Source organism: Ictidomys tridecemlineatus, chromosome 11, assembly GCF_052094955.1.
Source record: "Ictidomys tridecemlineatus isolate mIctTri1 chromosome 11, mIctTri1.hap1, whole genome shotgun sequence".
NCBI lineage: Eukaryota > Metazoa > Chordata > Mammalia > Rodentia > Sciuridae > Ictidomys > Ictidomys tridecemlineatus.
Window position 1 is genome coordinate 76,146,999 of NC_135487.1, and position 27,212 is coordinate 76,174,210.

The following is a 27,212-nucleotide window of genomic DNA, read 5'->3' on the forward strand; positions in this document are numbered from 1 at the left end:
CTTTATCTCAATTTTATTTTGACATAATTTCTCATAAATTTGTCTTCAATGTTGCTCCTAGATTGGTTAGAGAAATTTTTGACTTAAGCAGATACAAACCTAGCATGATGGCATACTCCTGTAATCCCAGTGAGTCGGGAGGCTGAGGCAGGAGAATCACAAATTCAAGGCCAATATCAGCAATTTAGTGAGACCCTGTCTCAAAATAAAAAATAAAAAAGGATGGGAGATATGCTCAGTGGTAAAGCCACCCTGCCTGGGTTCAACCCCCCCCTCCCCCCAAAAAAAGATATTTCACAAAATAGTTAAGTTTGCTATGTACCTATGCCTAATCATACATCATCAATTTTAGAGAATATTCAGCGTAATTGTCCTTAACATTATGTTAAGTAGTCCTAATTTCAACATCTTTAGGGATTTAGTACCTCAGAGATAGTTATTCCAGTCTCAGAAACTCAAATACAGTGGTCCCTTATTATTTTTTTTTTAATTTTTGTGAGTAACTTTTATTATGATGGTTTCTTTGTTGACTCATAAGTTATTTATAATGTTTATTTTATTTATTTATTTTGTGTGGTGCTGAGGATCGAAACCAGAGCCTTCTGGGTGCTAGGCGAGCATTCTACCGCTGAGCTGAGCCACAGCTCCAACCCAAGTGGTCCCTTCTTAACTGCAGGGAATATATTCCAAGACACACACGGCTTTCGCTTCCTTAGGGACTTCCTAAAATCTTCTAAAGTACTAAATCCTATATGTACCATGTTTCTTCCCATACATGCATATCAATAATAAAGCCTAATTTATACATTAGTAACAGATTGACAATAACTAATAATTAAATTATTACAATAAACTGTAATAAAAACCGTGTGAATGAGGTTGCTCTCTTCCCCTCTCTCCTTCCTACTCTTTCAAAATATCTCAGTGTACTGTAGATTTTTGCAACCTCAGCTTTTTTTTCTTTCTTTCTTTATTGAGACTGCACCCATTTTCAGTTAAAGGAAACGTTTTATAGTTTCTCTTTGGCATATAAAATTGCCAGTATCATAACTCTTGTACTTGGGGATCACTATTAAATAAGTTCTGCAAAACCATGACAACAGATCTGATGACTGAGACACTAAGTGACTAATGAATGGGCAGGTAATGTAGACCAAATAGATACGCTGTGCAAAGGGACGAGTCACATTTAGGGCAGGACAGTTGGAAAGTGTGAAATTTCATAACACTACTTAGAATAGTATGCAATTTAAAACTTATAGTGAAACAGTAATGATGGTGGATAAAATATTGATAAAACGAACATGCTTATTTGCCAAATTTTTATAGGCTGAAGGAATGCCTTTCAAAATAGGAGCAAAGGGAGGATAGGCCACAAAGAGGTACTTTCTCAGTAAAACAAAACAACAACAACAACAACAACAAACAGGGGCTAGAGTTGTGGCTTGGTGTTAGAGCGCTTGCCTAGCATGTGTGAGGGCGGTACTGTGTAATTCTCAGCACCACATAAAAATAAATAAAAGGTATTGTGTTCATCTACCACTAAAAAAAAAAAAAAAAAAAAAAAAAAAAAGAAAAACAAACAAACCAAAAAACATGCATTCATTATTCCTGTGACATAATATAAAAATGAAATTATTTAAAAAATTTTAACAAAACTATAAATAAGGGTCCTGCACATGGCTATTAAGAGCTGGGTTATATCTTAACCTAAGTGAAAGAGAATAGCATGCACTCGCACAGCTTGTCAGTTGGGACCCCTGTCGGCAGTAGGCTAAGTGTCTGTTCTAGTATGAAAGTTATGTATTCTTTAAAATAAACCACTGTGTACGAGATTATTTTCAGATTTCATTACAATTAGGAAAGATTGCAAAGCAGGTAAATGGAGAAAAGCTTTTTCATTGTTAGGGGGAAAATCTGAAAATCTTCCACATAAGCTGCTCCTAATTAGAGTTTGGGACTGAAGAGCAATCTTTGAACAAAATTTAATTTTGACCTCCCGGGTCTCCTCCCCGCTGAAGAGAATTCTAACACTGGGCTTTAAGAAGAACGTAAAAAAAAAAAAAAAATCCGAGTCTTGGCTAAGGTTTTTTCCACGGAAAGAAAATTTGCTCAGCATCACATATAGAGGACTGAGCTATTTCTACCGGACGGAATACGCATGCTAAATGTCGGACACAAGTCATTCCTTTGAAGCAAACAGCGTAGCACAACCAACGATCTGGAGCCCAGCGTTCACTATTGTGTCAGCACCGGCGGCGGAAGGACTTAGCTACCGCAATGTTAAAGAGTCCTTCTTTGTTCAGCTCCGGCCGAAGACGCAGGGCGCGGTGTTCTTCCGCGCTCGCCGCGCAGTCCCCGCCCCTCCGCGGCCCTGGAGAGCTGCCATTCGGCCCCGGAGTCGCTCCGCGCTCCCAGAATGCACCGGCAGTCCGCGGGAAACCAAAATGGCGAAGGGCTGTAGCGAAGTGGGCTGTGTTTGAGGCCGGTATAGGAAGGCTCACTCTACCCACAACCCTCGTCCCCGAGGACCTCGTTTTGTGCGTGCGTATGTGCGGGGTTCCCGGTGGGGCGGGTACCCAGTAAGTGTTCGGAGTCGCAGGGGAAGCGCCCACGGGGACGTGATTGGTTATATTTTCCTGTATGAAGCGGTTGGCACCACTGAAGTGACCGAATGAGGTGAGACCTTGGCCTGGGAACCGACTCTTCCGGAGGAGGTGGGGGTGGGGGAAAGAGAAGGAAGAAAGGAAGCAAGTATAAAAGGGAAAGATGGAGGATCGGGGTGGGGGTGGGGGGCTTCTGTCTGTGGGTGCCTTTGCATTTATGTGTATGTTGAAAAGAATGGATGGGAAGGAATAGTCATTTAAATGTTGGAGAAGCATAGGGACGAAAGGAAAGACCAGGGCGTTGGGGGATTCTGTTGGAGGAACAAGATAAAACGTTGAGACGGGAAAGCTATGTTTGGAGGGCAGGAAGGAACCTGGGGGCGGGAGTCTGTTGGAGGGGCAGGATGAACCTGGTGACGAGGGGGTGGGGAACTGTGAGGAGCCGTTAGCAAATTGGGACTGGAGGAGATGGGGGAACCAAGTGGAGGGGCTGCCTTGGACCTTAGGGGGCGCTAAGGGTGGTAGAATTGTGTAGAATTGGAGTGAGGGGGGTCGAATGGATGGGTTGGATATAGTATGAGAATAAGGGGAACACTGAAGTGGAGTCCACAAGCAAACCCCGAAAGCTGAAAGGGAAAATGAGATGGGGGAGGTACCTTATATTTGGAGCGCACAAGAAAACCTGTGACATTTGTAATGTTCAGTTCAATTTAACTCATATCCCTTCTTGGGATTTGTATTGAATTCAGTTCTACAACTGAGGTAATTACGGTTTAAAGGATTTTAACTAATTTGCCAAGATTTCTAAACAACGTAGTTGGGTAATGCCAGAACTCTTAACTGCGTGTTTTACAATCTGGTGTCCTTGGTTGCTAGAGTTTTCTTTGGAAGCAATTAGCAGGAACAGATGGATTTATCGGGGTGTTTTGACGAACATTGAGGGATCATGAATAATGGGGAAAGGTTATAGAATACTACTGTGTTTAAAAACATTTAACTTTGGTTAAGGATAGAAAGCATCTAATACTAATCCGAATATGAAAACACAGGCCTGTGTCTTAACGTACAGGAAAGCACCATGTGAGGTCAGTACAGAGCTAGAAATATGTAAATAATGGCTGATTTAATTTGACTCCAGATGCTCTAGTGGTAGTAACTTTCTCCTTCAGATCTATTTCATGTGACTCTCCTGTATACTACTTTGCCTACAGGCTAGTTTTGATTTCCATGTTTTTATTTTTTCTTGAGAATTTACTTTTTTTGGGGGGAGGGGGCAGTGAATTACAAAGACAGTTGAATTTAAAAGTATTTATTGTGGATTAAAAAGGATGTACTTAAATTCTTATGTGACCTTTTCAGAGGTTCGACAATGATTTAAGTGGAACCATTTTGACTAAGGCTTTAGGTGTCCAGTAGTTTAGGTAAGAAAAGAGTTGATTTTAAATTACTTAACATAAAGCATTCTGTTTTGTATTGGGAATGTTATTTACACTCTCAAGTACTTGCAGTGTTGGCTTGAGAGGAAATGCAAGGTGAAGTTTTTTTGTTGTTTTGGGATTCCTGAATATAGAAATGTATTTGAATTCACGTTTTAAAATCTGCTCACCTTCAGTTTTTTTCTGAAGTACTAAAAATATTCTAAGTATTTGAATTAGGAATGCACCTGTTGGGGCTAGGCTTGTAGGTCAGTGGTGGAGCACTTGCCTCACATATATAAGGCACTGGGTTTGATCCTCAGCACCACATAAAAATAAATAAGTAAAATAAAGGTATTGTGTCCATCTACAACTAAAAATATTTTAAAAAATGCATTTGTTTCCTGATAGTGCATACCTTAATGGGTATTAATGGAAAGTTAAACCTATCAAAATTAAATGCACACACAGTTTTAGGATTAGATGAATAGAAATAGTTAAGCCTTTTTTCTAGACAAAACAAATTTAATAGTTCTTTTAGTTATGCATGTTACCTCAAAGCTCTGTTCTGAGAATAATTTTATTCTTTGTATTCTGCAAGGGGTCATTAACTGTTTTTATTTTTTAAATATTTTTAGTTGTAGGTGGACACAATACTTTTATTTCATTTATTTAGTTTTTTTTTTTCTTTTAATGTGATGCTGGGGAATTGAACCCATGCCTCAAGTGTGCTAGGCAAGTGCTTTACCACTGAGCTACAATCCCGGCCTTATTAATTCTTTGATGTCATGGATTATAGACCTTTTCATTAGGTTTTTGATAAAACAGTTCGATTTATTCATATTCTAGATACTCTTTTAGCAATTGGGGAAATTGGCCTCTTAGGCGTTGTCATGGTCAAAATCTGTAGTTGCTGGTTTGTAAAGTAGAATTTAACTGCTATTTTAATCAGTCTACACTTTCATGAACTGCGTTCCTTGGTTGATATTCATGCTTGTTTCCCCTGTTCTTAAAGTTTGTTATAGGGAAATAAGTACAACAACCCTAAATTGGACAATAGAAGTTTCTTTGTGGATGTTTCTTATTAGAGTAGTATTACATAATAACACTTTCTGCAGTGATCATCAGTGTTCTGTTACTGCTATTCCAGTAAGCCACTAGCCACATGTGGTTATTGAACATTAAAATGTAACTAGTGAGACTGAGAACTGAATTTACAATTTAATTTCATTAAAACTAAAATTTAAGTGGCTATATGTAACAGGGGCATATCAATTAGGGGTTGTTACATCAATACATTAGGAATTATTAATCTATGAAGCATAGAGACCACAGGAACCCAAGGATGAGGAACTGTCTTAGAATTGAGGAAATTTGCCAGGTGCTATGGCACATGCCTGCAATTCCAGTGACTTGGGAGGCTAAGACAGGAGAATTGCAAGTTCAAGGCCAGCCTCAGCAATTTAGAAAGGTCCTAAGCAACTTAGACCCTGTCTCAACATAAAAAATAAAAAAAAGAACTGAAGGATGTAGCTCAGTGGCAAAGGGTATTTGGGTTAAATCCCCAACACCCTCTCTCCCCTCCCCCCAGAAAAAACAAACAATTCAAATTTTCACTTTAACATGAAGAATTCTTCATTTTTGTCATACATAATGTCTTTGTCTTACCTATTTTCATATAACAATAATAAATGCTTCTCTAGTCTTCTAGTTTTTTAAGATTTAAGATTCTGTTTCCTAAGTCAAGAAAGAACAAACAACAGAAAATGGATATTAGGAATGTTTACTGATAATTTTATACTAAAAAAAAAAAACAAACTTAAGGAAAATATCAAACATGCATAGTGAACCAGGGGAATATAATGAACTTAAGCATTATTGGTTCTTTTTTTATCTGTACTTCTACCCATTCCACTCCATTGCTTTTATTATTATTATTATCATTATTATTATTTTTATTTTTTGGTACTGAGGACTACTGAGCTATATCCCCAGTCCTTTTTTAAATTTTATTTTATTTTTATTTTAAGACAGGGTGTTTCTGAATTGCTGAGGCTAGCTTCAAACTTATTGTTTTTTTTTTTTTTTGGGTGGGTGGTGGTGGTATTGGGGATTGAACTCTCGGGCAGTTGACTACTGAGCCACATCCCCAGCCCTATGCTGTATTTTCCTTAGAGACTGTCTCACTGAGTTGTGTAGGGCCTCAGTTTTGCTGAGGCTGGCTTTGAACTCCCGATCTTCCTTCCTTAGCCTTCTAAGCCCCTGGGAATATAGGCATGTGCCCCTGTTCCTAGCTGGCCTCAAATTTATAATCCTTCTGCCTCAGCCTCCTGGATCACTGGGATTACAGTTGTGCACCACCTTGCCCAGCAACTGTATAGTTTTTTTTAATAACAGTTCTCTTGAGATATAATTCACTACCATGTTTATATATACATAATTCATATCTAATGGGCCTTTTTTATTTATATGAAGTGCTGAGAATCAAAACTTTCTCACATGTTAGTCTAGTGCTCTACCACAGAGCCACACCCCTATTCCTCACATCCATCTTTTTAAGGCATGCAATTCAGTGTGTGTGTGTGTGTGTGTGTGTGTGTGTGTGTGTGTGTGTGTTTTAGCATAGTCACAGAGTCTACAGTTATTACCATTGTCTAATTTCAAAATAATTGTCATTATGCCAAAAAAGAAAAAGAAAAAACCCCAATCTCTATTTAACAGCAGTAACTCTTCATTCCCCTCTTCCTCAATCCTTGGAACCATCAATCTGCTTTCTGTGCCTATAGATTTGTCTGTTCTGGACATTTCATGTAATGGAATCATACAATATGTGATCTTGTGTTTGACTCCATTTATGTGACCTAATGTTTTCAAGGTACATCCATGTTGTAACAAGTATCAATACTTTATTATATGAGAATACATATTTTGTCTATTTGTCAGTTGGTGGACATTTAGATTATTTTCATTTTTTGACTTGTTAGTAATGCTGTAATAATCGAACAGGATTTGTGTGGAGGTGTATTTTCATTTCTCTTGGATACATATTTAGAAGTGGAATTACTGTTTAAACATTTTGAGAACTATCAGACTTTTCTCAAGACTGTTCCATGCTATAGTCTCACCAGTATGAGGTTTCTAATTTCTCAATGTCTTCACCAAGACAATTAAGTCTTTTTGATTATAATCATCCTACATAGTCTCACCAGTATGAGATTTCTAATTTCTCCAGGTCTTCACCAAGACAATTAAGTCTTTTTGATTATAATCATCTTAGTGGGTGGGAAGTTGTATTTGCTGTTTCGATTTGCAATTCCCTGATAGCTGATGAGGTTGAGCATATTTCCACATACTCATTGGAAATAATAAATGCTTCTTTGGTCTTCTTTAGTTTTTTAAGATATAAGATTCTGTTTCCTAAGACAACCCACTAAAAACTGGGTTGTCTTGAGGCTGGGGTTGTGGCTCAATGGTAGAGTGCTCGCCTAGCCCGTGCAATACCCTAGGTTCAATCCTCAGCACCACATAAAAATAAATCAATAAATAAATTAACTAAAGGTATTGTGTTCAGCTACAACTAAAAATTAAATATTAAAAAACTGGGTTGTCTTTTTATTGTTGCAAAAATTCTTTGTATATTTTGGATACAAGTTCTTTCTCTAAAATATGATTTACAAACATTTACCTCCATTTTGTATCTTTTCATTTTGTTGATTGTGTCCTTTGAAGCAGAAAAGTTCTTAATTTTGAAGTCAGTTTACCCATCCCCCACTTTTTTTTTTTTTTTGCTTGTGCTTCTAATGTTGCCTCTGAGAAACCATTGTCTATCAAGGTCACACAGATTTACTCCCTATGCTTCCTTTAACTTTTATAGTTTTAGTGCTTACGTTTAGGTCCATGATCCATTTTTTAAAAAAATGCAGTTTTATTATTGAGATTACCTTGCTCTTTGACTTAGTTTCCCAGGATCCATTTGAGTTAATTTTTTGAATGATGTGAGGTAGGGACCCAACTTCAGTCTTTGGTTTATAGTTCCAGTTTCTGAGGACCTGTATTCTTTCTCCATTGTACTATTTTAACAGTCTTGTCAAAAATAAATTGACCAGACATGGAAGGGTTTGTTTTCTGAATTCTTTTTTTTTTTTTAGGGGGGTGGTGCTGGTGGTGGTACTGGAGATTGACTCTGGGACAGTTGACCACTGAGCCACATCCCCAGCTCTAAATTTGTATTTTATTTAGAGACAGGGTCTCACTGAGTTGCTTAGTGCCTCATTTTTGCTGAAGCTGGTTTTGAATTTTTGATCTCCCATGCTGCTAGGATTACAGACATGTGCCACCATGCCTGACCTGAATTGTCAATTTTATTCCATTGATTTATATGTCTATACTATGATACTACCATAACATCTTGATTACTGTTGCCTTGTAATAGGTTTTGATATTAGAATTTGTGAGTCCTCAGGTTTTGTTCTTTTAGGATTGTTTGGCTATTTGGGGTTTCATACTTTTTTCAAGCTGGGATTTTAATGGGCATCATATTAAATCTGTAGATTGATTTGGGGAAGAATTGCCATTTTAGCGTTGTTAACATCCATGAACATGGGATATCTTTCTAGTCTAATTTTTTTCTGATTTTATGTCATTTTTATTGTACAAGTCTCTTTTCTGTTAAATTTAGTTCTAAGTGTTTTGTTCTTTTTTGGTACTATTGTAAATGGATTTTTTTCTTAATTTCATTTTCGGAATCTTTATTGCTAATGTATAGAACTGTAATTGACTTCTGTTTATTGCTATTATATTTTGCAACCTTGCTGAATTAATTTATTCTGATCATTTGGGGTGGGGTTTGTAGATTCCAAATCGCCGAGTTTTATTTTACAGCAGAATTTTTCTTCACAGTATCAATTTTTGTACCAAAAGTATTGATGACACAGTATTTTAAAAAACTAAGAATCAAAATATATAACATTGCTGGTCTCTAACATGGGCTTATTCTTAGCAAGAACAAGTTGTGTTTGATTTTTACTTTGGGAAATAAGCTGAACGTGTTTCATTTACTATGTACTCCATCCTCTCCTAAAACTGTTTAGTGATTTAGTGGTGGGCGAGGGGAATAAAAGATGCCTCAGTATTTCCTCTAATATTTTTCCCAGTGCCTGCTGATAGTCATTTTCTGTGTGTGCACCAGTACTCTCATATGTTGAAAATGAGGAATATTTTGCCACTTGAACAGTTAGTGATTATAAAATATGTCAGTTATGCCAGGAGTGGTGGCGCTTGTCTATGATCTTTGATTCCAGAGGTAGAAGCAGGAGGATTGCAAATTTGAGGCCAGCCTCAGCAAGTTAATAAGAGCTTGTCTAAAAGGGTGGGTGGTGGTGGTGGCTGGAGATGTAGCTCAACGGTAAAGTACCTCTGGGTTCAATCCCTAGTATACCCTCCCCAACAAAAAAGTAGCATTAGTTTTAAGATTATTTTACCTTTTTTTTTTTTTGCATTAAAATGTGAAAATGAGGTCTTCTTAGATGACTTCTCTAGGTGTTAGGATCTGTTGTTGCAGTTCTTTAGACTGAGAAGTTAGTGACTAAAATAGATTTTTCTGATTGTAAATTGAAAGTGGATAAAAGGCTGGGACTACAACTCAGTATTACAGTTCTTACCTAAGGGTTCCTTCCTCAGCACAAGGTGGGGGGCACTAAATAAGCTATGAAGTTAGTGACAGGAAGATCAGTAGGGAGTCATTAGTAATTGTGGAGGAGCTAATAGCCCAAAGTAAGGCAGTGGTTTTGGTGATATTGAGGAGTTTTAAAGAAAGAAACAGCAGGGTTTAGTGAATATTTGCTGGGTTAGGGAAGATGGAGGAATCAAGGACCACATATTTCTAGTTTGAGAAATGGTCAGCTAGGAATGGCAGTAAGTCAGGAACTACTGAAGGAAGGGAAGAAGTTTGAAGAATTTGATGTTAGTTAAGTTAAAGGTGCTAGAAGAATCCAGATAGAGAGTAAGCAATTAGAAAAAGGATCTGAAGGTTTTCAGGATATAATGGGACTGAAGATAAGAGATTTAGAAATTGTCAACAGGAAAATTAGGTGAGGCATTAGGAGTAGATGTCTACTCAGGGCAAGCTAAATGTGTAGAACAGGAGGAGGGAATTCCAGACAGCTTGAATATTTAAGGATTAAGCAGACAAGGAAGAATCTACAGGAAACAGAAATGGCCAGAGAAGTTGGAGAAAAGGCACATACTGCACATGGCAGGTATAATTGCAGGAACCAAGAGAAGACAATTTCAGGAAATAGATCATAATCATCAGTTATTATCAAAGATTGGGTACAGGGAGAACTGAAAGACTTGTCTGGTATTTGGAGGTCTTTGATGCAGTTGTTTACAGTGATCAGGACAAAAGTCAGCTTGTTACGGATTGAGTAAGTGGAAAGTGCTTTTCTAAGTTTACTGGTGAGAAGAATGAGAAAAATGGAGAAGTGATTTATAAGAATTTTTGTTGTTTTTTAGTTTGATTATGGCAGGTTTACACCAAGGAGAATTGGAGGGGATTTAAAAATAAAGGAAAGGGAAATTATTGATGAAGTAAGATTCTTGATATAAGATCTCTTTAGTACTTGAGAAAACAGGCATGTCTTTAGAGAAGTGGATGGGTTTAAGGAAAAGGGGGTGAGGAAAAAGTTGAGGAATTTCTCTTTTCCTTTTAGCTTCTCTTTTCTCTGAGCGATCATCCTACCTTTTCAGCGAAGAGATTAGTATCCCAACAGATCTTTAACCAGGTTATTCTTTCAGAATGTGTATACATAATGGAAGTGATCATCATATTTAAGAAAATTTCTTTTTTTTTTTTTTTTGGTACAGTATTTGAAGATATGTTTGTTGTAGACCAAAAGACTGGATAAGAACAATGTAAAGAAGGAAAAGTTTATTTGAGGCTCACGGTTAGGTCTCAGTCTATAGATGACTGACTCCTTTGCTCTGGGTTGGAGGTGAGGTAGAACATCATGGCCAAAAGGCATGGCAGAGGAAATCAGCTCAGAACATGGCACCAGGAAGCACAGAGAGTGCTTTGCTTACCAGCTATAAAATATAAACCCCAAAGGCATGCCTCCAGTGATTCATGTCCTCCAGCCACACCTTGCTTGCCTGCAGTTACCATCCAGTTAATCTATATCAGATTAGTCCACTGATTAGTCTAAAGCTGTCATAATCATTTCACCTGTGAACCTTTTTGCATTGTCTCATAAGCTTTTGGGGGGACACTTCATATCTAAACCACAACACTAGTTATAACACCTAAATTTCATTTGTTTTGGTTCTGAAGATTGAACCCTGAGCCTTGTATATGCTTAATACATGCTCTACCACTGATCTATGGTAATACCTAAAACTTTTTGAAAAATAGGTTATGGTTTTTCTCCTAATTTCAAGTTCTCTTAGTTGAGGAGACTAGGTTTTAATTATTTTGAGTTTTTAGCTCATTGAGAAGCATCTAGCACATGTACCACTTTCCTCTTCATAATAGAGTTGGAATTGTTTGTTTATTTAGAATTACAGTTTTACAATAGGAATATATTTTAAACTTATTGAAACAGTAACCAATTTTCATTGAGAAGAGCGTTACTTTCTTCTGTCTTCAGATTAGTTTAAGATTCCTATGGGCACTTGAACCCCTCTATTGAATCTCAGTCTGAATGTTTTTTTTCCCCCCATATTTTTTAGTCTGAAGATTTTTTGGTAGTAGTTTATGAATTCCCCATCATTAGATAGATAGAAGGATAGTTTTTGCTGCCCTGGTTAAATAAAAGCACTTACCCAGTTAAAAAAAATAGTTTATAATTTCAAATCATTCACATAATATAATTTTTTTCAGTTGTACGTGGACACAATACTTTTGTTTTATTTATTTTTATGTGGTGCTTAGGATCGAACCCAGGGCCTAACATGTGCAAGTTCAGCGCTCTACCACTGAGCCACAACTCCAGACCCATGACATTACTTCTTAATCTTGAGTAAACAACAAACAACTATTGGCTATCCACCTTAAAGAAAGTACTGTACTTTGGTGTATATTATGAAGAGTTTCTTTATTCGACAGATATATGTTGAGGACTTTCTATGTGGAATATAGTCTTAGGTGTTAGAAATATGTTGAACAACAGACATTTCACTGCCTTGTGAAGTATGCAGAAAAAAGGGGGGGGTAATTAATTGGTAAATATAAGTGAAAGGTATACTGGTGATTATTATATTCTTTTTTTAATAATTAAAAATTTTTTTAGTTGTACATGGACACAGTACCTTTATTTCATTTATTTTTCTGTGGTGCTGAGGATCAAACCCAGTGCCTCACACATGCTAGGCAAGGGCTCTACCATTGAGCTACAATCCAGCCCTATATTCTTTATTTGTATTTGTCAGTTTTTAAAATTAATTTAATTTTAAAAGTTAAATGAAGGTTATAAACATTTAAAAAAAATTGTTCTCTGACAATATTGGAGAGTGTACCTATTTTTATAGCAATTATTTGGGAGAATCAGTTTTGCAAAAAATGGAGGAGAAGGGAAAGTAATTTTGGTAGGAGGTATAATATGTATAAATGCCTTGTGGGAAAGATCTCCCCCCCATATGAAACAGGATCTCAATATGTTGCACAGGCAGGTTTTGAACTCCTGGGCTCAAGTAATCCTCTTGCTTCTTTATCTTGAGTAGCTGAGACTATAGGTACATACTACTTACTATGCCTGGCCAGATCTTGGTTTTTGAAGACTTGATAGGAGTCCAGTATGGCTGGATCTAGAGATGAAAAGACATTTTTTTGGGAAGAGAAAAGTAAATGTGCAATATTTGATTTGTAGCATTTTCAGTCTAATATCAATGTCCCAGTTGTGTTGATGTTTGAAGAAATATTTATAAAATCCTTGTGTATTTGCATATCTGAAACTCTTAAATGCATATCTTTGGAAAAAAAAATATATTAGAGGCCAGGTACTGTGGTGCAGGCCTGTAATTCCAGCAACTCAGAAGGCTGAGACAGGAGGGTAGCAAGTTTGAGGCCAGCCTCAGCAATTTAGCGAGACCTTTAGCTACCTAGCGATAGTCTGTCTCAAAACAAAACAAAAAGGTGCTGGGAATATATAGCTCAGTGGTAAATCACCCCTGGGATCAATCCTCATTACCCCCACCTCCATCCCCGACCCTGGACCCTGACCCAAATGCTAGAGACAATTGTCCTTCCGCATTTTATTATGTCAAAATCAAGGGCAATCAGCTGTTACTCCAGGAAAACTAACAGCCAAGTTGAACCATCTCTAGAAGTACATGATTTTATCACTGGTGGATGACTTCAGTTAGACCTATAAAAGCCTTGTGACTAAATATACTGTGGGCAGGAGACTTGATAGTGATCACAAATGACCTGGTTTCAGTCTGGGGATATGGCTCAAGTGGTAGCGCGCTCGCCTGGCATGCATGCGGCCCAGGTTCGATCCTCAGCACCACATACAAACAAAGATGTTGTGTCTGCCGAAAACTAAAAAATAAATATAAAAAAAACATACAAACAACAAATGACCTGGTTTCCTACTTGTTAATTCTGAATATATTCTTGCCTTCCCCTCTGTATTTTGTGACCTTAGTTCCTAACTGGAATCCAGTTCATACTTTTTATTTTAATTTTTTTAAACTCTTATTTAATAAGACAGTGGCTTGATGAAAGTGCATCTCAGTTCTATTATTTTTTCTTCCTTGGTTTTAGGGCTGTAGTCTGTAGGATTATAGTGAAAATTCTGTACTTTCCATTCATTTTAATCTTGCCTGAATTATTAATGGAGTCTTATTTGTGTAAGTGTAAACAACTTTACAATTCTAGACTTTTTAATGTATGTGCACAATTTCATTTATCTATTGTTTTTATGTATATTAATTGGCCTCAAAACTTTTGGTATTTTAAGTCTGTAGTTAACCTTTTTCTGTTAGCCATTGTATTGTAGGTAGTCATCTCAAAACTAATATATCATTAAAGATCTGCAAACTAACGTTAGTGTTAGCCAGAGTTCTGATGTCATTGTAGAGCCACTGTTTTCCATTTGCACAAATAATTTTAGATGGTTGTAGATAATGTGATGAAAGTTTAACCAGTTGTCTTATTTTTTAAAAAATCTGATTTATTTTTGAAATCTCTTTGCTATTCTGGAAACACCTGATATGTTGTATTGACAGTGTTTTTTATGATTTTTTGAAAGTTAAAATTTATATTATACTTTTTAAAATCTTTTGTGATTATAAGTTTTATTAGATTGCAAAAACCTCAACATACAAACATGTCTATAAAACTGGTATTTTTATCCTTAATTCTAAGATGGTTAAAAATATTTTCTATAATTTCACGAAGAGTACAAAAGCTACACTCATTGAAAGTGTAAACGTCTCTGTCATTGCCTCTGTTAGGTGTTTAAGCTATTTTTAATTCTAGAGGGCTCAGGCTCAACTTAAGGTGTAAGGGTGGAGAAGTTTCAATCAAGTGAGGTGAAATTAAGTACAATGTTAAGAGTTTTTTGCTTTAAAAATTTTGTAATTGACAATAAATGTGTGGCTAAATACCAATTAAATAACTTAATTAATTTACTTAAGCGATATTTTAAATACGCATCTTATAACATTGTAAAGTTTTAGAGATCAGTGATAAGCAAGGTGTTGTAATTTAAGGTACAAATTCCATTTGTTTACTTGAAGCTGGAAAATTGATTGTGCTTTTAGTATGTATTTTACACAGAAGATTCACTTAATCATCAGTATGTGAAAGTAAGAAGGTTTGGGAGAATATTTGAAAACACTTGGTTAGGTTATTTTTCTTGTTTCAACAAATTCTCCATTTTTGTAACCAATATGAATACTTTAGTTTTTTTCTCCCACACTTCCAATCTTCTATGAGCTCCTTGAAGAGCTAAGATTTTAGAATAAGCTAAACTTATATGTCAAGAGCTTTGTAATGTTGTGAACAACAATAAAAAAAAATACACTAAAAAAAAAAAACAAGCCCTATGACAGGAAAAAAAAAAAGAATAAGCTAAACTCAGCAAATCATAGTTTTTCAAAGATTCCTATACTTGACTTTTATGAACCATTTGATCTCTTTGACAGGGTTGGAATAGTGCACTGACACTGGAAAGTTTTATTTATTTATTTATTTTAAAAAAGTTACAGGTGGATACAGTGTCTTTAATTTACTTTATGTGGTGCTGAGGATCCAACCCAGTGCTTCATGCATGCTAAGTGAGCACTCTACCGCTGAGCCTCAACTCCAGTTCTATTTTGGAAAGTTTTTAAGAATGTTTTTAAAAATTGCCACTGATCACCATCTTTTCATAAGACACTTTAGCTTACATTTAACAATGTAAGCTCTCAAGGTGGGTGTGGTTTTACATGCCTGTAATCCCAGAGACTCTGGAGGCTGAGACAGGAGGATTGCAAGTTTAAGGCCCTGTCTCAAAATATAAAACAAAAAGGGCTGGGGATGTGGCTCAGTGCTTAATTGCCCTTGGTTTCAATCCCTGGAACCAAAATCAATAAATAAACATAAAGAAGAGGAATATGCTCTCAATACAAAATGGTCTTTTAAGGTAGTTGACTTTAACATAAATAAATACTTAATTTGTTGTCCTCCTTTTTCATTGTGTAGACTGGTTCTAGTTATGGATTTTAATTGAGAACCAGTGCCTAAAACAATTGTTTCTTGAGCTGTTTCAGGAGAAGGGAATTGAGAGTTCCTATGGTTTAACATTAAGGAAAAATTATGAAGTATGTTGTCACATAGGCTTCAAGGAAGGCCTGTGAAAAAGTCTTTCCATTTACTTAATTATTCGAACCATTTTTTTTACATACCAACTATTAACATTCTATAGAACTCTGGTATTCCAGAGACTGCCCTTTGTGAAACACTGCTGTGGATGTTGATATAACTAAGGGTTTGTCTCACTGGTTTTATCGTTTTTTTATTTTTTAAGTTTTTAATATTTATCAAAGTTTCGCTTGGTAAGAGTTTAAAATGTCAGGGAGTTATAAAATTAGAACGCTTGCCTAGCATGTGAGAGGCACTGGGTTCGATCCCCAGCACCACATAAAAATAAATAAAATAAAGGTATTGTGTCCATCTACAATTAAAAAAATATTTTTTAAAAAAGGCTTTTAGTGAAAAGATGTAGTTTCTCGTCTGTAATTCCATCCTTTTTGACTCCTTAGAGGCAACTACATTTATTTACTAATTTATTTAGAATCAGGCAATTGAGCCTGGGGCACTTTACCACTGAGGTACTTTACCACAGAGGCACTAATACATTTTTAATATTTTAAATTTTGAGACAAGGTCTCCTTAAATTGCTGAGGTCTTCATAAGATGCTGAGGCTGGCCTCAAACTTGTGATTCTCCTGCCTTGGCCCTCCAAGTTGTTGGCATTACAGATGTGTGCCACTGTACCCAGCCAGACAACTACTTCTAAGCCTTAGCTGTTTCTTTATATTTCTAAGTAAAATAGCACTACATCATCTTCTATCTTGCAACCCCAGTACTGGGGATTGAACCCAGAGGTACCGTATCACTGAGTACATCCCAGCCCTTTTCATTTTTTTTTTTATTTTTATGTGGTGCTGAGGATCGAACCCAGTGCATTGCACTGGTGAGAACTCCACCACTGAGCCACAACCACAGCCCCTCATTTTTTGTTTTTTGAGACAGTAGGTCTAGTTGCCTAGGCTGATCTCAAACTTGCAGTCCAATTTGTATCACTGCAACTTGATTCATCAACTTTGAAGTCTTTATGTTCTTATACTGTTAGATGAGGAATTTCTTTCATCCCCTCCCCCTATTATTTCAGTATGGTTTTATAAAAAATTTCAAGCTGTTTTCATTTGTTTATATAAAAATTATTTACATATGAACCATGTAGAATAGAAATAGTTGTGAGAGTTAGATGAGTTACTATTTGCAAAGAATTTAGAAAAGTGCCAAACATTTGTTAGCTTTTTTTTTTTCTTAGAGAGAGATTGAGAGAGAACTTTTTTTAATATTTATTTTTTAGTTTTCGGCAGACACAACATCTTTGTATGTGGTGCTGAGGATCGAACCCGGGCCGCACGCATGCCAGGCGAGCGCACCACCCCTTGAGCCACATCTCCAGCCCCATTTGTTAGCTTTTAGCTGTTTCAGGAATTATATTTCTTTCTTAATATAATTGGGTTTAAAAATTATTTCATTAAAACCAAAATTTGCTCCGGGCTCTGTGGTGCACTCCTGTAATCCCAGCAGCTCAGGAGGTGGAGACAGGAGGATCATGAGTTCAAAGCCAGCCTCAGCAATTTAGTGAGGCACTAAGCAAACTCAGTGAGACTCTGTCTCTAATAAAATATGAAATAAGGCTAGAGATGTGGCTCAGTGATAGAGTGACCCTGAGTTCAATCTCTGGTACTACCTCCCCCCCCAAAAAAATTTTTTGCCTAGTTTATTTTAACATAGATATCTTTACACATCTTTTCTCACCATGTGCTTTTCCACAATGTCATTTGTCATACACACTTTTTTTTATCCCATTTATTTTTTCTCAGAAATACCCTCATGGAGTTCTGCTCTCATTTGGATTTGTGGCTATGTAGACTTATATGGTTGTTCTTTTTGCCTCTCTACTGTGTTCAATCTCTTGAATTCAATGTCTGCCTTTTATTTCCTTTACTCACTTTCTTCTATCAGGCTCATTGAAAGGTGATGAATCTGAAAATGTTTTGATTTTATTCTCTTCATTGATAATTCAGTTCATTATAAAGTTGGTTTTCACTTAGTATGTATGTATTTATGGTGCTGAGGATAGAAGGATGAAACCCATGGGTGCTTTAGCATTGAACTACATCCCCAACCCTTTTATTTTTTTATTGCAACCTCTCGCCAGCAAGGGAAACACGACACAGGATTCTTCTTTCAGCAGTTTATTCAGGACCCTTGAAGCATGATGAGGAAACAGGAAAAAGAGAGCAAGCGGTCAGTCTGCCCTAGCTTAAGTACCCAGCCCCGCCAATGAACTAGCACCACGTGGAAAAGTCTAATAGGTACAGCGCAGCGGAAGCAGGCCAGAGCCCAGCCCCACAGCCTTACAAGGAGTTGTTTACCTCTAACAACTCTAACTGCTAAAGAAGCAGAAGCAGGAAACCAGCACCATTTTCAGGGTGCGGTCGCCAGCTCCCAACAGTTCCCCCTTTTCTAATTACAAGCAACAGGTAAAAGTAGAGGTCCTATCTCCATTGTGCAAAAGTGGCCGTAAATAATGGCACACTCCTGAGGGGCGCCTCCCCAGGCGAGTCACCATTCCGACCGATGCCTTTTTCATGGAGGTGGGGCGTCGACATCAAACCCACATGCAATAGGATATGCTTTTCTTGGGACTCAAACCTAGAGCTCCCAAGTGCAGTGCCTTGCCTCGCACCCTGTGCTGTGTCGATCACTTGAGCATGGTGAGCCATGCTTAAGGGGACTGTCCTGCCTCTAAAGCAGCAAAGGCTTGTATGAGCATAAGATTCCGCACCCGCTGCCGCCTGCGCATACGAACCAGACACCACAGGCACAATACAATGGCAAGTACCAGGACCACAGCCAGTGCACCCATGCCTGCCCATTAGCGCTTGATTCAAAATGTCCACTTGGTCTTGTAGTAGATCTACCCGCTGGTTTAGAAGCACAATGCCACGATGTAGATGTTGATTCATCATAGTCTGAGTCTCCATGGCTATTGCAACAGTACCCGCAAGCTTGTTCACAGCATCTGCAGTAAGCACAGCAGTAGCGAGAGCCGCGGCGGCAGTGGCCACCGCAACAGCAGAAGCTGCAACGGCCGCCACAATGGCTGCAGTTATACCAAGGTCTCTTTTGTTTCTTTGCAATAATACAGGCAAATTATCATCATCAATAGACACAGGTAAAGGCAAGTAGGAGTGCACACGTACTACCACAACAGAGTCCTCCAAAGAGGCATTCCAGCATTGTACAAGTCTACACGTCTGGTTAGAACAATTGAGTAAAGGAGATGAATAATTGAACATCAATAACATGAATGGGGGCCATACACACACAGGTGTTGGTGCAAACCTAAATAGGTCCCTGTAATTGACTTTCACTTGCTCTTCGAAACTGCCAACAGAAGTATTGTAAGTGTAGTTACATTTTTGAACACTACCTCCATCAATAAATCCGAGGACATTAAGTTGTGAGCAGGCGCCCAAACGAGTGCATAATACCCAGGAGTCAAAAGGATTCGAGAAAGCAGCTTGAGTAGGATTATTATAAGTGAAATTGAACCCTAGAAAAGTAGCATTCTTGTAGGTGGTTGTTAAAGGAAAGGTAAAGGTTTTGTTAGAATTAATAAACTGAGGGGTCAATGAGCCCTGACATCCAGTCCAAGCTGGTGAACTAGTCTTTATGGCTTTACAACGGGGCAACAATGCCGGTTGTTGAGGAATAGAAGTATTGGCTCTCAATACCTTAGCAGGAAAAACACCATTGATTACAGTAGCATTACCATTTGAGCCCCGGGAACCATCACTATCAAACCAGCCCAAAGATTGATTGGTTAACATAATACAAGGTATGGAATCAGAGTAATTAACATGTACAGAGAAACACAATGTGTCAAATAATGAAACAGTAGAAAAGTTATCAATAGCTGCTCAGTATCCATAGGCAAGGTCGGCCAATCCATGGTAGCAGAGCCATTAGTAGTGAAGAAAGATGGAAGAACACCAGCCTGAGAAGTAACGGGCAATGGATATGGCCACGTCTTTACCACCGCCCAGAGGAGTCGTTCTGCAGTCCAGACGACCTCATGTCCGATCACCATCAGGAGAAGCATCAAGCACCTCATCTTGTTCATCTTCATTCTTCCTTCCTGACGGAGCTTGAGGAACTTTCCGCACGAGGCGCTCTGGCACCCACAACGGTTCCGTTCGGTCCTGTGGGAAAACACAGACAGAACCTCGTGCCCATGCCAGCACGGGATCAGGCCCATACCATTGTCCAGAAAGTACATCTTTCCACTTAACGTGCCCAAAGTTCGGGGCAGGGGCCGAACAGTGCCTAGTCGCAGCAGAGCGCCCTTGGATGTCCAGATTCAAAAAATTAATAGTGAATAGAGCAGGGAGAGGCGCTCTTTCAGGGTGTGGCCTAAGCCAATTCCCCCTTTTTGTTTTACTAACATCTCTTTTAGAGTCTTATGAGCTTGCTCTACAATACCCTGACCTTGTTGATTGTAGGGTAAACCATGGACAAGCTAGATACCCATCTGGTTGCAAAAGGAAGAAAATTGTCGTCCAGTATACGCTGGACCATTGTCCGTCTTAATGGTCTGTGGTAATCCCCAGGCTGCCCAGGCTTCCAAGCAATGCGTGATAACATTTCCAGCCTTTTCACCAGACAGAGCAGAAGCATGGATAATGCCAGAACAAGTATCTACAGACACATGGACATTTAAGTTTGCCAAAGTCGGGAACATGAGTGACATCCATTTGCCATATAGTTAAAGGCCGCAAACCACGAGGATTTACGCCCACAGAAGGGGGATGATGTAAAATGATACAATTAGGACAATCCAATACAATCTGCCGAGCATCAGCACGGGAGATAGTAAAGCGCTTCTGAAGTGCTCGTGCATTAATATGAAATTTACTATGAAAGTTTCTAACTTGATCTAAGGAGGAAACAGGGAACATCCAAGAAGGACGAGTAGCAAGATCAGCTTGGGCATTGCCAGCAGAAAGAGCACCCGGTAAACCTGTGTGGGCTCGAATATGCAAGGGGTAAAAACAGGCGGAGCGATTCCAAATCAATGTTTGAAGATGGAGAAAAAGGGAAGACATTACTCCTGATGTGTGTATGGGACCCACTGTTTCCAACACCTTTAAAGCTTGAACTACATAAACAGAATCTGAGATTAAATTAAAAGGAAATGGACATTGTTCAAATACTTTTATGACAATTTGCAGCTCCACCCATTGTGGATTGCCAGGAGCAAACTGATGTTGGATAGGAGGTTGATCATTTACTACATAGGCTCCAATACCAGTTTTAGATCCATCTGTAAAGATATTTGCAGCTCCTGGGATAGGCGTAGAAGTAATTTTAGGGAAAATGATAGGATGTTCTTTAACAAATGTAATAAGAGGGTGTGAAGGATAGTGATTATCTATTTCTCCTAGAAAAGAGCATCGTAATATAGCCCAATTATCCAGGTTAGCACACAAAACTTGAATTTGTTGACACGTATAAGGGACAATCACAGACGTAGGAGGAAAACTAAAAAATTGTATACTTTGTTGTATCCCTAACATAGCTAAAGAAGCAACTGCATCAGGACAATACTCAAGGGATTTTCCAGGGGATATACGTGGATGTATCCACAACAAAGGACCATCTTGCCACAAAACTCCAGTAGGTTGCCGTACAGTGGCGAGCACACATAATTGAAGAGGCTTATCCTCTTGAAGCCTGCAAAGGCTAGCATGTTGTATAGCCTCTTCCACTTTAAGCAACGCTGACCTGGCTTCCTCAGTAAGATGTCGAGGAGAAGTAAGATCTGAATCACCTTTAAGAATTTCGTACAAGGGTTTTAATTCAACATTGGGAATAGGCAAGTAGCCCCTAATCCAATTTATGTCACCCAATAATTTTTGAAAATCATTTAACGTATGTAAATTATCAGTCCTAAGAGTTACCTTTTGGGATGTAATAGTTTCACAAGAGATACTAGCACCAAGATAATCAATAGAGTCTCCTGTCTGTACTTTATCAGGTGAAATAAGCAAACCCTTTAATTGTAGTAAATGTACTAAATCAATGTAAGCCGCCTCCAACATAGGGAGTAACAGCTGCCTTACATTCTTTAGTACATTGCTCAAAAACAAGTTGCTTAATCAAAGGCATGGCTCTATCGGGATCACCAAAGATTTTTCCCGGAGCATCCACCATCCTAGCAACAAAGTCTGAGAAAGGTTCTGTAGGGCCCTGTATAATTTTAGTCAGATTGCCAGACACTTCTCCTCTATTTGGGAGTGACTTCCATGCACGGACACAAATGTTATGAATCTGTTCATATACTTCAGGAGGATATCCCATTTGTTGATTGGCAAACCTGCCCTTCCCCAAAAGCATATCTTTATCCCAGGCGGGGCGTCCCCGCCGCATGATTCTGGGCAGCCTGCTCTACCGCGCCCTCTAGCATAAATGCTCTCCAGTCCAAATATTTGCCTGGGGAGACACAAGCGCGCACCAGACTAGCCCAATCTGAGGGGGTCATGCAAAATCTGGTAAGCCCCTCTACCTGAGTAAGAGTGAAGGCAGCATCTACACCATAAGTGTGAATGGATTCTGCCAAGGTTTTAATTATTTTAAAATCTAAAGGCTCATGGTGTCTTCCCCTATTAGCGTCCTGAAAAACCGGGTACGCTAGTCCCATGTCTGTATTAACTGTTCTCCAAACTTGTGTATGAAAAGTTCTCCCGGAGCTTTGGACTCCCCCCACATATGGGGGCGGTGCAACAGGCACTGCATCTTCTAAATTCTCAACCTCCTCTTCAAGATTAGATTTATCAAAATTAGATTTATCCCCCTTCTCACGGTAGGCTTTCATGCTTTGTGTCTCCCTTTTTTTCTTTTTCATTTTTATCTTACGTAGTTGCTGTAACAATATATCAAGGTCCTCAGAACTCTCTGAGCCGCTTGTGTCCTCAGGTGTTTTTAGTTCGATCAAGTCTGGATAGAGCCTTCTCCTATTTTTATTTTCAGGCTCTTTTGCCTTTTCACTACTCTTACTCTTAATACTCTCTGCCACTTCGCTATGTGACCCCTCAGATTTTTCCTCATGTAGTTGTTCAAGAACGGCCTGACCCTCGCCCACAGCTTCCTGGCATTTACCATCTGCTATACATCCTCTAACCAACTTCCAAAGTGGTATAACGCCACCCTCTAAAGTACCCTGCTCATAAGCGAAATCCAAATCTCTCCCTAATTTGTCCCAGCTAGGAATCGTAAGACTCCCCGAAAAAGCAAACCAAGGAGCCGCTATATCAGCTTCTCTTAAAAACATCTGCAAAGTGCTCTGCTTTACCTTAAGTCCTTTTGAACGTAGCAACCCATCCAGGGCCAACAAAATTGGGCTTGAAGAGGTAGCGCCCATAATGTTTTCAAAGCTATAAAGAAAGTGAAAGTACAAAAGCCCCGCTCTCTCTTTATCTACAGAGGAGCGCCCCGCTATTTGCTTGCGGATTCCCACTTACCTGGGAAACTTTACCGGTGCACCACCCTGGCTGCTGAAAGTTCTGAATCCCGGGTTCGAGGAATATTCCTCCCCGTACGGGCCACCAATTGTCGCAACCCCTCGCCAGCAAGGGAAACACGACACAGGATTCTTCTTTCAGCAGTTTATTCAGGACCCTTGAAGCATGATGAGGAAATAGGAAAAAGAGAGCCAGCGGTCAGTCTGCCCTAGCTTAAGTACCCAGCCCCGCCAATGAACTAGCACCACGTGGAAAAGTCTAATAGGTACAGCGCAGCGGAAGCAGGCCAGAGCCCAGCCCCACAGCCTTACAAGGAGTTGTTTACCTCTAACAACTCTAACTGCTAAAGAAGCAGAAGCAGGAAACCAGCACCATTTTCAGGGTGCGGTCGCCAGCTCCCAACATTTTTTAATTTTTTTTTTTGGTAGTTGTAGATAGACAGAATACCTTTATTTTATGTGTGTGGTGCTAAGGATTGAACCCAGTGCCTCACAACATGCTAGGCAAGTACTCTGCCACTGAGCTACAGCTCCAGCCCCCAGCCCTTTTATTTTATTTTGAGATGGTCTCACTGGGTTGTTGAGGCTGGCCTTGAACTTGAAATCCTTCCTCAGTCTCCAGAGTTGCAGGATTACAGGTGTGCCCCACCAGACCTTGCTTAGAATTAATTTTTCAATCAGATTTTTAAGTGAATAGTTTTTCAGGCTTTTAGCTTCTAATGTTGCTATGATGGTAGTATCATTCTAAGTCCTTTGTGAGTTGATACCTTTTTTCTAAACATAGTTTTGTAGTTTTTTTTGGGGGGGGGGGGAACTGAGGATTGAGCCTAGGGACACTTGACCAATGAGCCACATCCCCAGACAGTTTTTATATTTATTTACAGACAGCGTCTCTCTGAGTTGCTAAGGGCCTCAGCCTCCCAAATCGCTGGGATTACAGGTACATACCACCTTGCGCTGCTGAACATAGTATCTTCATTCTTGATTTTCTTGTCATGGATCTTATTAATCAAAGATTAATAAGATGGCCTTCTCAATCTGGTGACTCCTTTTCTTTAGTTCTGAAATGTTCTTTAATTTTTTTCTTTGATAATTTTCTCCCCACCATCTGTTTTCACATTAGATTTTTTAGATTATCCTTTGATTTTCTTATTCTTTTTCCTTTTATTATCTTTTTGTTTTTCATCTATAAAATTTTTATTTTGGTTATAATTTTATATCTTAGAACTCCTTATTTTTCTTATTTCATGGATACAGTGTTTCTCAGATCTCTAAGGATGTTAACTTTATAAAAAACCAACAACCTTTTTAATGTCAGCACAAGTAGACTGCATAGGATAAATTTTTAGGTTCCTGTTACAAAGGGAACACTTTTGTAACATGCTGGGGTCAAGAAATAGAACATTTCCAGCTAAACCAGAAGCCCAAATTCTGGCCCTTCCATCACTCAAAGGTAATCATACTCCTATTTTATGTCATTAATATTTTTTTTTAAGTCTAATTGTGTAAGTTTGCTTAAGGGTTTTATTTTAATTTGCTAATTTTAAAATGTTTTTAAATTTTTTCAATTATAGGTTCTGCTCTACATCTTGCCCTCCCTCTCTGTGCAGTTTATTTGTGGGAGAAACCGGGATTATTTTAAAAGTGTAGGTCTCAACTTTCAGACTTTTAAAAAAGTTACCTTCTTATTGATGTTTAATCTTATAGCATTGTAGCCAAAGAACATATACTGTAAGATTTTATAATTTGAAATTGTTCACACTTCCTTTATTGCTGAGTTTCATTCGTGACTAAAACACTCAGGGGTCACTCCAGGTAAACTGGGCTAACTGGGCTGTGCAAAATAACCACACAAGAGACACAAATACCTTTTACTTTGGGGTTGCTGTGATGCCTCCTCTGACCTTAAGGGTCTGCAGGAAGAGAGAGAGAGAATACTAGCTGCCCCCTTTTATTGAGGAGAAGCTATTCAAATGAGGCAAGGGGTCAGGTTTCAGAGGGCTGAGTCTAGTTTCATGATGTCTGCTGTCACTCAAGGGCACAGTAAGATAAGGGGACACACACAAGACGCTTCCATGGAACATTGTATCCTAAACAGGGCAAGGAGTAATATTAAAAAGGAACAGGTGAGCGTAGCTCCACCCATGGGGCTGTAGCAAGACACAAGACACTGTCCCTCAAACCCAAGAAGGGTGGGGAAAGCTCTGCCACATTTCTGCGACTGAGCGCCTCAGCACCCAGCCGGGAGTGTGACTCAGTCACCTGCAAGGTTGGTCTCCCACACTTATTATATGGTCAGGTTTTAATGAATATTTTTCCTAGTGGACATTGTTTTTTGGATGAAGTCTTGATGATTTAATTTTGGGGAGGTACCACAGAGATTAAACTCAGGGGCACTCAACTACTGAGTCACATCCCCAGCCCTATTTTATATTTTATTTAGAGACAGGGTCTCACTGAGTTGCTTAGCGTCTTGCCATTGTTGAGGTTGGCTTTGAACTTGTGATCCTCTTGCCTCAGCCTCCCGAGCCACTGAGATTTCAGGCTGGGCTACCTTGCCTGGCTTGATGATTTAGTTTCATTACTGCCTTCCTCCTGATTTTCCCTATCCCAGTCTCAGTTCTCAAGTTAAAAACCTAGGAGTTATTCTGAATTTCTTATTTGCTTATTAGTTAATTATTGTTAACTGTTCATTCCACTCTAAAGTTATTTCTTGTTTATGTAGAGAGTGGTACCATGATTATTTTTTAAAACTTGGTAAATGTGAAATATATAAAGTAGGTCATTCAATGACCTATTATGTGGAGATTTTTTTTTTTTACTCCTATTTCTTTATGACTCAAAATCAGGTTTTCCCTTTTCTTATTTATAGATTATTGCAGATTAGGGTCCCCATGTTGTCTCTCTTATTTGCCTGTTCTTTCATCCCATATTGAGAACCTGTTATGAGCTAGGCACAGGGAATATATAAAAATAAATAAAACAGAAAGGCAAGATTTCTCTCTTTATTTATCTTTTCTACAGGGGATTGAACCCAGGTATTACTGCTGAACTATACTTCCAGTCTTTTTTTCCCAAAATAAATTTATTTATTTATTTATTTATTTACCCATTTGTTTATTTATTTATATGCGGTGCTGAGGATGGAACCCAGGGCCTCACATGCCAGGCAAGTGCTGTACCACTGAGCCACAAGCCCAGCCTCCAGTCTTTTTAAAATTATTTTTTATTTTGCAAAGGTCTTGCTATGGCTTTTGAACCTGTATCCTCCTGCTTCAGCTTTCCAAATAGCTGGGAGTACAGGTATATACCACTGTGCCCAGTTGCAAGGTGGGCTTTTTTTCTCATTTGTCCAATGGTTAGCTTTGCCTGTTTCTCACTGTTAAAATTTAAGCTGTAATTATACTGAAGTTTTTGTTCTTACAAAATTGTCTGTTATTGACTTTGTGCCTTTGCATATATTGTCTTGGTTTATGAAGTCCTCTCTGAAATTCATCTTTGAATTACTTAACCATTACATTACCATTACTTAACCCTCTTTAAAAAAAAAGTGAGTTTCAATGAAGTCTTATTTAACACTGCCTATTGCTTCTGGATGAATTAGATAGTATTTCTTTTTGTATCTATTCATGTTAGGAATTATATTGCACATAGTTTTTTTTTGTGTGTGGATATATTTCTTTCCTTGGTCTTTATTTCCTTAGTGTATGAACTGTATCTTTCCCATTTTTTTTCCTCCTAATATCCAGCTTACTATAGCTGATTTATAAGAGCCACTCAACAAATGTTTGTTGAATTACCACAGTTGTAAATTTAGAAACCATGTTTTTCTTTTTTCTTTTCTTTTTTTTTTTAGCGGGGTGTGCGTAGCGGGGTACTCGAGA

The 27,212-nt window shown here is 38.4% G+C and overlaps 1 protein-coding gene across 8 annotated transcripts in view; it reads left to right on the forward strand.

Moving 5' to 3' along the window:
• Positions 1-2,402: 2,402 nt before the first annotated feature.
• Mtf2 (metal response element binding transcription factor 2) overlaps positions 2,403-27,212 on the forward strand; it is a 62,759-nt gene continuing 37,949 nt past the window's right edge. For 3 of the 8 annotated variants that reach the window (XM_005327718.3, XM_078026758.1, XM_005327722.3), the window contains exon 1: positions 2,421-2,679. In XM_005327718.3, the coding sequence (XP_005327775.1) occupies positions 2,675-2,679 (5 nt within the window). In that variant the 5' untranslated portion in view covers positions 2,421-2,674. Of the gene's footprint in view, positions 2,680-3,965; positions 4,028-24,902; positions 24,975-27,212 lie in introns of those variants that run through there. The other 5 variants (XR_013427910.1, XM_078026759.1, XM_078026757.1 and 2 more) reach the window with 4 other exon arrangements.